This window comes from Heterodontus francisci, unplaced genomic scaffold, assembly GCF_036365525.1.
Source record: "Heterodontus francisci isolate sHetFra1 unplaced genomic scaffold, sHetFra1.hap1 HAP1_SCAFFOLD_1459, whole genome shotgun sequence".
NCBI lineage: Eukaryota > Metazoa > Chordata > Chondrichthyes > Heterodontiformes > Heterodontidae > Heterodontus > Heterodontus francisci.
This window is the reverse complement of record NW_027142168.1, coordinates 45423-57471: the sequence shown is the minus strand read 5'-3', so window position 1 is coordinate 57471 and position 12049 is coordinate 45423. Positions and strand designations below refer to the sequence as shown.

General features: G+C 58.5%; 1 protein-coding gene across 1 annotated transcript in view; it reads left to right on the top strand.

Moving 5' to 3' along the window:
* The window catches only part of LOC137366705 (BAR/IMD domain-containing adapter protein 2-like), a 33311-nt gene extending 21289 nt beyond the window's left edge, over positions 1-12022 (top strand). The window contains exons 7-9 of the mRNA XM_068028376.1: positions 2842-3010; positions 4283-4323; positions 11091-12022. Of these exons, the coding sequence (XP_067884477.1) occupies positions 2842-3010; positions 4283-4323; positions 11091-11163 (283 nt within the window). The 3' untranslated portion in view covers positions 11164-12022. The remainder of the gene's footprint in view (positions 1-2841; positions 3011-4282; positions 4324-11090) is intronic.
* The last annotated feature ends 27 nt before the right edge of the window (positions 12023-12049 follow it).

Below are 12049 nucleotides of genomic sequence, written 5' to 3'. Positions count from 1 at the left end.
GCCGTTCACTCCCACTGTACACAATCCCAATGGACCCAAACCCCTTGCCGTTCACTCCCACTGTACACAATCCCAATGGACCCAAACCGCTTCCTGTTCACTCCCACCGTACACAATCCCAATGGACCCAAACCCCTTCCCGTTCACTCCCACTGTACACAATCCCAATGGACCCGAACCCCTTCCCGTTCACTCCCACTGTACACAATCCCAATGGAACCAAACCCCTTCCCGTTCACTCCCACTACACAATCCCAATGGACCCAAACCCCTTCCCGTTCACTCCCACTACACAATCCCAATGGACACAAACCCCTTCCTGTTCACTCCCATTGTACACAATCCCAATGGACCCGAACCCCTTCCCGTTCACTCCCACCGTACACAATCCCAATGGACCCAAACCCCTTCCCACTCACTCCCACCGTACACAATCCCAATGGACCCGAACCCCTTCCCGTTCACTCCCACCGTACACAATCCCAATGGACCCAAACACCTTCCCGTTCACTCCCACCATACACAATCCCAATGGACCCAAACCCCTTCCCGTTCACTCCCACTGTACACAATCCCAATGGACCCGAACCCCTTCCCGTTCACTCCCACCGTACACAATCCCAATGGACCTGAACCCCTTCCCATTCACTCCCACAGTACACAATCCCAATGGACCCGAACCCCTTCCCGTTCACTCCCACCATACACAATCCCAATGGACCTGAACCCCTTGCCGTTCACTCCCACTGTACACAATCCCAATGGACCCGAACCCCTTCCCGTTCACTCCCACTGTACACAATCCCAATGGAACCAAACCCCTTCCCGTTCACTCCCACTACACAATCCCAATGGACCCAAACCCCTTCCCGTTCACTCCCACTACACAATCCCAATGGAACCAAACCCCTTCCCGTTCACTCCCACTACACAATCCCAATGGACCCAAACCCCTTCCCGTTCACTCCCACTACACAATCCCAATGGAACCAAACCCCTTCCCGTTCACTCCCACTACACAATCCCAATGGACCCAAACCCCTTCCCATTCACTCCCACTGTACACAATCCCAATGGACCCAAACCCCTTCGCGTTCACTCCCACTGTACACAATCCCAATGGACCCAAACCCCTTCCCATTCACTCCCACTGTACACAATCCCAATGGACCCAAACCCCTTCCCGTTCACTCCCACCGTACACAATCCCAATGGACCCAAACCCCTTCGCGTTCACTCCCACTGTACACAATCCCAATGGACCCAAACCCCTTCCCATTCACTCCCACTGTACACAATCCCAATGGACCCAAACCCCTTCCCATTCACTCCCACCGTACACAATCCCAATGGACCCAAACCCCTTCCCGTTCACTCCCACCGTACACAATCCCAATGGACCCAAACCCCTTCCCGTTCACTCCCACCGTACACAATCCCAATGGACCCAAACCCCTTCCCGTTCACTCCCACCGTACACAATCCCAATGGACCCAACCTCCTTCCCGTTCACTCCCACCACACGCAATCCCAATGGACCCAAACCCCTTCCCATTCACTCCCACTGTACACAATCCCAATGGAACCAAACCCCTTCCCGTTCACTCCCACTGTACACAATCCCAATGGACCCGAACCCCTTCCCGTTCACTCCCACCGTACACAATCCCAATGGACCCAATCCGCTTCCCGTTCACTCCCACGGTACACAATCCCAATGGACCCAACCCCCTTCCCGTTCACTCCCACCGTACACAATCCCAATGGAACCAAACCCCTTCCCGTTCACTCCCACCGTACACAATCCCAATGGACCCAATCCGCTTCCCGTTCACTCCCACCGTACACAATCCCAATGGACCCAACCTCCTTCCCGTTCACTCCCACCGTACACAATCCCAATGGACCCAAACCCATTCCCGTTTACTCCCACCGTACACAATCCCAATGGACGCAATCCGCTTCCCGTTCACTCCCACGGTACACAATCCCAATGGACCCAACCCCCTTCCCGTTCACTCCCACCGTACACAATCCCAATGGACCCAACCTCCTTCCCGTTCACTCCCACCGTACACAATCCCAATGGACCCAAACCCCTTCCCGTTCACTCCCACCGTACACAATCCCAATGGACCCAAACCCCTTCCCGTTCACTCCCACCGTACACAATCCCAATGGACACAAACCCCTTCCCGTTCACTCCCGCCCAACACAATCCCAATGGACCCAAACCCCTTCCCGTTCACTCCCACCGTACACAATCCCAATGGACCCAAACCCCTTCCCATTCACTCCCGCCCAACACAATCCCAATGGACCCAAACCCCTTCCCGTTCACTCCCACCGTACACAATCCCAATGGACCCAAACTCCTTCCTGTTGTCTCACTCGGTCTCGCCCTGTGGACTCTGTTTTTCTCTTATTCGAATGTTTGGAGCACCTCATTAACAAATATATCAAAGGATCCAATTCCTGCTGGAAATTGCATCTTATTTTAATGATGATAATTCAGTCGCGTTTAATCTCTCGTTGTACTACATTACATTGCTTGTATCGCACTGAGTTGTTAATCTTGCATCTTCCTACCTCCCTCTCTTTCCCGGTGTGTGGCTCTCTCTCTCTCTCTCTCTCCCTCCCTGTTGCCATCTCTCCGTCCTCACTGTCTGCCTCTCCCTCCTCTTCTCCCTTTTTCTCCCTACCGTTCCCTCTCCCTCTTTTCCCCCATCCCACCTCCCTGCTTTCTCTCCCTCCTCCCCTTTCTCTCTCTCCCTCCCCCCTTTCTCTCTCTCTCTCTCCTTTCCCACCCCCCTTCTCTCTCTCCTTCCCCCCCCCTCTCAGTTTACAGGCCAGTAAGTTTAACAGCAGCAGTACAGGGCGCTTGGATGAGGTTGGCGTCTCCTGTGGATCGGAAACCTCTCACTCCACCAGGAGAGGGAACAGCTCGCTCCCCTCCAGCAATCAGCTCCGAATCCGGCCGTTCAGTATGATGAACCCTGACCTCTCGCAGGTAGGAACCCCATTGGTGTCTCAACCCATTCCACTATTGAGTACTGTGTCCCTATTCCTGGAGCTGCAGGTTCGAAAGGATATCGAGGGCCTTGGATAGGGGGCGGAGGGAGATTGAGGAGACTGATCCCAGGGATGAGAGACTTCAGTTAATGTGGAGAGACTGGGAGAAGCTGGGATTGTTCTCCTGAGAACAGAGAAGGTTAAGAGGGAGATTGACCAGAATGATCCCAGGGATGAGGGACTTCAGTTAATGTGGAGAGACTGGGAGAAGCTGGGATTGTTCTCCTGAGAACAGAGAAGGTTAAGAGGGAGATTGACCAGAATGATCCCAGGGATGAGGGACTTCAGTTAATGTGGAGAGACTGGGAGAAGCTGGGATTGTTCTCCTGAGAACAGAGAAGGTTAAGAGGGAGATTGAGGAGACTGATCCCAGAGATGAGGGACTTCAGTTAATGTGGAGAGACTGGGAGAGGCTGGGATTGTTCTCCTGAGAACAGAGAAGGTTAAGAGGGAGATTGAGCAGAATGATCCCAGGGATGAGGGACTTCAGTTAATGTGGAGAGACTGGGAGAAGCTGGGATTGTTCTCCTGAGAACAGAGAAGGTTAAGAGGGAGATTGAGCAGAATGATCCCAGGGATGAGGGATTTCAGTTAATGTGGAGAGACTGGGAGAAGCTGGGATTGTTCTCCTGAGAACAGAGAAGGTTAAGAGGGAGATTGACCAGAATGATCCCAGGGATGAGGGTCTTCAGTTAATGTGGAGAGACTGGGAGAAGCTGGGATTGTTCTCCTGAGAACAGAGAAGGTTAATAGGGAGATTGACCAGAATGATCCCAGGGATGAGGGTCTTCAGTTAATGTGGAGAGACTGGGAGAAGCTGGGATTGTTCTCCTGAGAACAGGGAAGGTTAAGAGGGAGATTGAGCAGAATGATCCCAGGGATGAGGGACTTCAGTTAATGTGGAGAGACTGGGAGAAGCTGGGATTGTTCTCCTGAGAACAGAGAAGGTTAAGAGGGAGATTGACCAGAATGATCCCAGGGATGAGGGACTTCAGTTAATGTGGAGAGACTGGGAGAAGCTGGGATTGTTCTCCTGAGAACAGAGAAGGTTAAGAGGGAGATTGACCAGAATGATCCCAGGGATGAGGGACTTCAGTGGGCAGGTTGGAGTCGGTGTGGAGGTCTATGGACGATGCGGTTGTTGGGATGTCCCACTCTCTTTTATCAGCTTATTCTCACTCCTGTGACACTTAATCCTCTTGCTTTCCAGCTCAGTGCCGACTTTGGGAAGCCCGGGAGCCATTCCTCACGGTAAGGAGCCAATCAGTGAAATGAGTTCGACTTGGAAAACAGTCGAGCAGGATGGATATGTGCACCTGCGGAACCTTCCACCACCGCAGGACGTCCTGAAACGCATCAAAGCCCAATGAAGTACTTGTCCAATGTGGTCGCTGGCTGTAAAGTAGGAAAGAGGGCAGCCCGTTAGCGCACAGCAAGATCCCACAGGCAGCACTACGATCATGTTGGTTGAGGGTTCAATATTGGGCCCCAGGATGCTGGGGAGAATTTCCCCTTCACCTCCCAAAGGCCAACCCACTCTACCTCCAGTAACGGCTGTGAAGTCATTTATACCCGCCCGACAGAATAGACGGGGACCCTCGGTTAAACGTCTCATCAGAGACATGATACTTCTGACAGTGCAGCACTCCCTCAGTACTGACCCTCCAACAGTGCAGCACTCCCTCAGTACTGACCCTCTGACAGTGCAGCACTCCCTCAGTACTGACCCTCTGACAGTGCAGCACTCCCTCAGTACTGACACCGGGGAGTGTCGGCCTGGGTGATAGAGATCAAGTCCCTGAAGTCGGGACTGAAGATCAAACCACTGACTCTGAGGCAATAGGGAATGTTACTGACTAAGCTATAGTTGCCAACGAGACACATATCTGCAGTCAGTGCGTACTGAGGGAGACGGGAACCTCTCGGTCCCTGTGGGTGAGGGTCAGTGTGTACTGAGGGAGTCGGGAGCCTCTCGGTCCCTGTGGGTGAGGGTCAGTGCGTACTGAGGGAGATGGGAGCCTCTCGGTCCCTGTGGGTGAGGGTCGGTGTGTACTGAGGGAGACGGGAGCCTCTCGGTCCCTGTGGGTGAGGGTCAGTGTGTACTGAGGGAGACGGGAGCCTCTCGGTCCCTGTGGGTGAGGGTCAGTGTGTACTGAGGGAGACGGGAGCCTCTCGGTCCCTGTGGGTGAGGGTCAGTGTGTACTGAGGGAGACGGGAGCCTCTCAGTCCCTGTGGGTGAGGGTCGGTGTGTACTGAGGGAGTCGGGAGCCTCTCGGTCCCTGTGGGTGAGGGTCAGTGCGTACTGAGGGAGACGGGAGCCTCTCGGTGCCTGTGGGTGAGGGTCAGTGTGTACTGAGGGAGTCGGGAGCCTCTCGGTCCCTGTGGGTGAGGGTCAGTGCGTACTGAGGGAGACGGGAGCCTCTCGGTGCCTGTGGGTGAGGGTCAGTGTGTACTGAGGGTGACGGGAGCCTCTCGGTGCCTGTGGGTGAGGGTCAGTGTGTACTGAGGGAGTCGGGAGCCTCTCGGTCCCTGTGGGTGAGGGTCAGTGCGTACTGAGGGAGATGGGAGCCTCTCGGTCCCTGTGGGTGAGGGTCGGTGTGTACTGAGGGAGACGGGAGCCTCTCAGTCCCTGTGGGTGAGGGTCGGTGTGTACTGAGGGAGTCGGGAGCCTCTCGGTCCCTGTGGGTGAGGGTCAGTGCGTACTGAGGGAGACGGGAGCCTCTCGGTGCCTGTGGGTGAGGGTCAGTGTGTACTGAGGGAGTCGGGAGCCTCTCGGTCCCTGTGGGTGAGGGTCAGTGCGTACTGAGGGAGACGGGAGCCTCTCGGTGCCTGTGGGTGAGGGTCAGTGTGTACTGAGGGAGACGGGTGCCTCTCGATCCCTGTGGGTGAGGGTCAGTGTGTACTGAGGGAGACGGGAGCCTCTCGGTGCCTGTGGGTGAGGGTCAGTGTGTACTGAGGGAGACGGGAGCCTCTCGGTCCCTGTGGGTGAGGGTCAGTGTGTACTGAGGGAGACGGGAGCCACTCGGTCCCTGTGGGTGACGGTCAGTGTGTACTGAGGGAGATGGAGCCTCTCGGTCCCTGTGGGTGAGGGTCAGTGTGTACTGAGGGAGACGGGAGCCTCTCGGTCCCTGTGGGTGAGGGTCAGTGTGTTCTGAGGGAGACGGGAGCCTCTCAGTCCCTGTGGGTGAGGGTCAGTGTGTACTGAGAGAGACGGGAGCCTCTCGGTCCCTGTGGGTGAGGGTCAGTGTGTACTGAGGGAGACGGGAGCCTCTCGGTCCCTGTGGGTGATGGTCAGTGTGTACTGAGCGAGCCGGGAGCCTCTTGGTCCCTGCGAATGACGGTCAGTGTGTACTCAGGGAGACGGGAGCCTCTCGGTCCCTGTGGGTGAGGGTCAGTGTGTACTGAGGGAGACGGGAGCCTCTCGGTCCCTGTGGGTGAGGGTCAGTGTGTACTGAGGGAGACGGGAGCCTCTCGGTCCCTGTGGGTGAGGGTCAGTGTGTACTGAGGGAGATGGGAGCCTCTCGGTCCCTGTGGATGAGGGTCAGTGCGACTGGGGACTGAGGGAGACGGGAGCCTCTCGGTCCCTGTGGGTGAGGGTCAGTGTGTACTGAGGGAGACGGGAGCCTCTCAGTCCCTGTGGGTGAGGGTCGGTGTGTACTGAGGGAGACGGGAGCCTCTCAGTCCCTGTGGGTGAGGGTCAGTGTGTACTGAGGGAGACGGGAGCCTCTCGGTCCCTGTGGATGAGGGTCAGTGCGACTGGGGACTGAGGGAGACGGGAGCCTCTCGGTCCCTGTGGGTGAGGGTCAGTGTGTACTGAGGGAGACGGGAGCCTCTCGGTCCCTGTGGGTGAGGGTCGGTGTGTACTGAGGGAGACGGGAGCCTCTCGGTCCCTGTGGGTGAGGGTCAGTGTGTACTGAGGGAGACGGGAGCCTCTCGGTCCTTGTGGGTGAGGGTCAGTGTGTACTGAGCGAGACGGGAGACTCTCGGTCCCAGTGGGTGAGGGTCAGTGTGTACTGAGGGAGACGGGAGCCTCTCGGTCCCTGTGGGTGAGGGTCAGTGTGTACTGAGGGAGACGGGAGCCTCTCGGTCCCTGTGGGTGAGGGTCAGTGTGTACTGAGGGAGACGGGTGCCTCTCGGTCCCTGTGGGTGAGGGTCAGTGTGTACTGAGGGAGACGGGAGCCTCTCGGTCCCTGTGGGTGAGGGTCGGTGTGTACTGAGGGAGACGGGAGCCTCTCGGTCTCTGTGGGTGAGGGTCAGTGTGTACTGAGGGAGACGGGAGCCTCTCGGTCCCTGTGGATGAGGGTCAGTGCGACTGGGGACTGAGGGAGACGGGAGCCTCTCGGTCCCTATGGGTGAGGGTCAGTGTGTACTGAGGGAGACGGGAGCCTCTCGGTCCCTGTGGGTGAGGGTCAGTGTGTACTGAGGGAGACGGGAGCCTCTCGGTCCCTGTGGGTGAGGGTCAGTGTGTACTGAGGGAGACGGGAGCCTCTCGGTCCCTGTGGGTGAGGGTCAGTGTGTACTGAGGGAGACGGGAGCCTCTCGGTCCCTGTGGGTGAGGGTCAGTGTGTACTGAGGGAGACGGGAGCCTCTCGGTCCCTGTGGGTGAGGGTCAGTGTGTACTGAGGGAGACGGGAGACTCTCGGTGCCTGTGGGTGAGGGTCGGTGTGTACTGAGGGAGACGGGAGCCTCTCGGTCCCTGTGGGTGAGGGTCAGTGTGTACTGAGGGAGACGGGAGCCTCTCGGTCCCTGTGGATGAGGGTCAGTGTGTACTGAGGGAGACGGGAGCCTCTCGGTCCCTGTGGGTGAGGGTCAGTGTGTACTGAGGGAGACGGGAGCCTCTCAGTCCCTGTGGGTGAGGGTCAGTGTGTACTGAGGGAGACGGGTGCCTCTCGGTCCCTGTGGGTGAGGGTCAGTGTGTACTGAGGGAGACGGGAGCCTCTCGGTCCCTGTGGGTGAGGGTCGGTGTGTACTGAGGGAGACGGGAGCCTCTCGGTCTCTGTGGGTGAGGGTCAGTGTGTACTGAGGGAGACGGGAGCCTCTCGGTCCCTGTGGATGAGGGTCAGTGCGACTGGGGACTGAGGGAGACGGGAGCCTCTCGGTCCCTATGGGTGAGGGTCAGTGTGTACTGAGGGAGACGGGAGCCTCTCGGTCCCTGTGGGTGAGGGTCGGTGTGTACTGAGGGAGACGGGAGCCTCTCAGTCCCTGTGGGTGAGGGTCACTGTGTACTGAGGGAGACGGGAGCCTCTCGGTCCCTGTGGGTGAGGGTCAGTGTGTACTGAGGGAGACGGGAGCCTCTCGGTCCCTGTGGGTGAGGGTCAGTGTGTACTGAGGGAGACGGGAGCCTCTCAGTCCCTGTGGGTGAGGGTCAGTGTGTACTGAAGGAGACGGGAGCCTCTCGGTCCCTGTGGGTGAGGGTCAGTGTGTACTGAGGGAGACGGGAGCCTCTCAGTCCCTGTGGGTGAGGGTCAGTGTGTACTGAGGGAGACGGGAGCCTCTCGGTCCCTGTGGGTGAGGGTCAGTGTGTACTGAGGGAGACGGGAGACTCTCGGTCCCTGTGGGTGAGGGTCAGTGTGTACTGAGGGAGACGGGAGCCTCTCGGTCCCTGTGGGTGAGGGTCGGTGTGTACTGAGGGAGACGGGAGCCTCTCGGTCCCTGTGGGTGAGGGTCAGTGTGTACTGAGGGAGACGGGAGCCTCTCGGTCCCTGTGGGTGGGGGTCAGTGTGTACTGAGGGAGACGGGAGCCTCTCGGTCCCTGTGGGTGAGGGTCAGTGTGTACTGAGGGAGACGGGAGCCTCTCGGTCCCTGTGGGTGAGGGTCCGTGTGTACTGAGGGAGACGGGAGCCTCTCTGTCCCTGTGGGTGAGGTTCAGTGTGTACTGAGGGAGACGGGAGCCTCTCGGTCCCTGTGGGTGAGGGTCAGTGTGTACTGAGGGAGACGGGAGCCTCTCGGTCCCTGTGGGTGAGGGTCAGTGTGTACTGAGGGAGACGGGAGCCTCTCGGTCCCTGTGGGTGAGGGTCAGTGTGTACTGAGGGAGACGGGAACCTCTCGGTCCCTGTGGGTGAGGGTCAGTGTGTACTGAGGGAGACGGGAGCCTCTCGGTCCCTGTGGGTGAGGGTCAGTGTGTACTGAGGGAGACGGGAGCCTCTCGGTCCCTGTGGGTGTGGGTCAGTGTGTACTGAGGGAGACGGGAGCCTCTCGGTCCCTGTGGGTGAGGGTCAGTGTGTACTGAGGGAGACGGGAGACTCTCGGTCCCTGTGGGTGAGGGTCGGTGTGTACTGAGGGAGACGGGAGCCTCTCGGTCCCTGTGGGTGAGGGTCAGTGTGTACTGAGGGAGACGGGAGCCTCTCGGTCCCTGTGGGTGAGGGTCAGTGTGTACTGAGGGAGAGGGGAGCCTCTCGGTCCCTGTGGGTGAGGGTCGGTGTGTACTGAGGGAGACGGGAGCCTCTCGGTCCCTGTGGGTGAGGGTCGGTGTGTACTGAGTGAGACGGGAGCCTCTCTGTCCCAGTGGGTGAGGGTCAGTGTGTACTGAGGGAGACGGGAGCCTCTCGGTCCCTGTGGGTGAGGGTCAGTGCGTACTGAGGGAGACGGGAGCCTCTCGGTCCCTGTGGGTGAGGTTCAGTGCGTACTGAGGGAGACGGGAGCCTCTCGGTCCCTGTGGGTGAGGGTCAGTGTGTACTGAGGGAGACGGGAGCCTCTCGGTCCCTGTGGGTGAGGGTCAGTGCGTACTGAGGGAGACGGGAGCCTCTCGGTCCCTGTGGGTGAGGGTCGGTGCGTACTGAGGGAGACGGGAGCCTCTCGGTCCCTGTGGGTGAGGGTCGGTGCGTACTGAGGGAGACGGGAGCCTCTCGGTCCCTGTGGGTGAGGGTCGGTGCGTACTGAGGGAGACGGGAGCCTCTCGGTCCCTGTGGGTGAGGGTCAGTGAGTACTGAGGGAGACGGGAGCCTCTCGGTCCCTGTGGGTGAGGGTCAGTGTGTACTGAGGGAGACGGGTGCCTCTCGGTCCCTGTGGGTGAGGGTCAGTGCGTACTGAGGGAGACGGGAGCCTCTCGGTCCCTGTGGGTGAGGGTCAGTGCGTACTGAGGGAGACGGGAGCCTCTCGGTCCCTGTGGGTGAGTGTCAGTGCGTACTGAGGGAGACGGGAGACTCTCGGTCCCTGTGGGTGAGGGTCAGTGCGTACTGAGGGAGACGGGAGCCTCTCGGTCCCTGTGGGTGAGGGTCAGTGCGTACTGAGGGAGACGGGAGCCTCTCGGTCCCTGTGGGTGAGGGTCAGTGTGTACTGAGGGAGACGGGAGCCTCTCGGTCCCTGTGGGTGAGGGTCAGTGTGTACTGAGGGAGACGGGAGCCTCTCGGTCCCTGTGGGTGAGTGTCAGTGCGTACTGAGGGAGACGGGAGACTCTCGGTCCCTGTGGGTGAGGGTCAGTGCGGGTACTGAGGGAGACGGGAGACTCTCGGTCGCTGTGGGTGAGGGTCGGTGTGTACTGAGGGAGACGGGAGCCTCTCGGTCCCTGTGGGTGAGGGTCAGTGTGTACTGAGGGAGACGGGAGCCTCTCGGTCCCTGTGGGTGAGGGTCAGTGTGTACTGAGGGAGACGGAGACTCTCGGTCCCTGTGGGTGAGGGTCAGTGCGTACTGAGGGAGACGGGAGCCTCTCGGTCCCTGTGGGTGAGGGTCAGTGCGTACTGAGGGAGACGGGAGCCTCTCGGTCCCTGTGGGTGAGGGTCAGTGTGTACTGAGGGAGACGGGAGACTCTCGGTCCCTGTGGGTGAGGGTCAGTGTGTACTGTGGGAGATGGGAGACTCTCGGTCCCTGTGGGTGAGGGTCAGTGTGTACTGAGGGAGACGGGAGCCTCTCGGTCCCTGTGGGTGAGTGTCAGTGCGTACTGAGGGAGACGGGAGACTCTCGGTCCCTGTGGGTGAGGGTCAGTGCGTACTGAGGGAGGAGGGAGCTTCTGAAACAATGGTTGGAACAATTGCCTGATGTAGATTTTCCTGAAGCTGATGTTTTTTTTGTTTTTGCTGCAGGGCCAACCCTTTCACCAACATCCGCTTGAAACGAACCATCACCAATGACCGATCAGCTCCTGCTATCCGCTGAGAGATTGCCCGGCCCCCGCTGGGCACCCGGGAACGATCGAGAACCACTCTGTCCACACGGGCTCTGTGCCCGAACTGTTTGAATTCCGTCCAACTCCGTGTGCCTTAGTGTGTTTGTGTGTGTGTGTGTGAGACGGAGCGGGCAACACGGGACAGAGTGGACGTAATCTTCAACTAACCGCTGCGTAAATTATAACACGATGGTAGAATGTTGGGATGGCCAGGCCTCCTGAATGTCTCCGCTTGCTCTTGCTGCACTTTGCCTGTTGTTCCCACGTCTTCCCAGCCCTGGTGTACCACTGTGTAATGTTTTTACTGGGGAGGAAGTGTACCCTACCACGCGCTCCCTGCCTCATTGGTACACACTGCTGCCACTGTGCGTCAATGGTGGAGGGAGTGAATGTTTGTAGATGGGGTGCCCATCAAGCGGGCTGCTTTGTCCAGGATGGTGTCGAGCTCCTGGAGTGTTGTTGGAGCTGCACCCATCCAGGCAAGTGGAGAGTATTCCATCACACTTTGGGGAGTCAGGAGGTGAGTTACTCACCTCAGGATTCCCAGCCTCTGACCTGCTCTTGTAGCCACGGTATTTCTACGGCTACTCCAGTTCTGTTTCTGGTCAATGGTAACCCCTAGGATGTTGATAGTGGGGGTTTCAGCGATGGTAATACCGTTGAATGTCGAGGGGAGATGGTTAGATTCTCTCTTGTCGGAGATGGTCATTGCCTGGCACCTGTGTGGCGCGACTGTTACTTGCCACTTAGCTGGCGTCTCTGAAGTGTTTGTGGGTACGGTGAGCCTGGACCGTTGTGGAGGGTGTGTGGCACGGACTCGGCCGTAACTAGATGCAGCCTTCAGTAACAATGAGGCAGGGAGGGAGGGAGGGACAA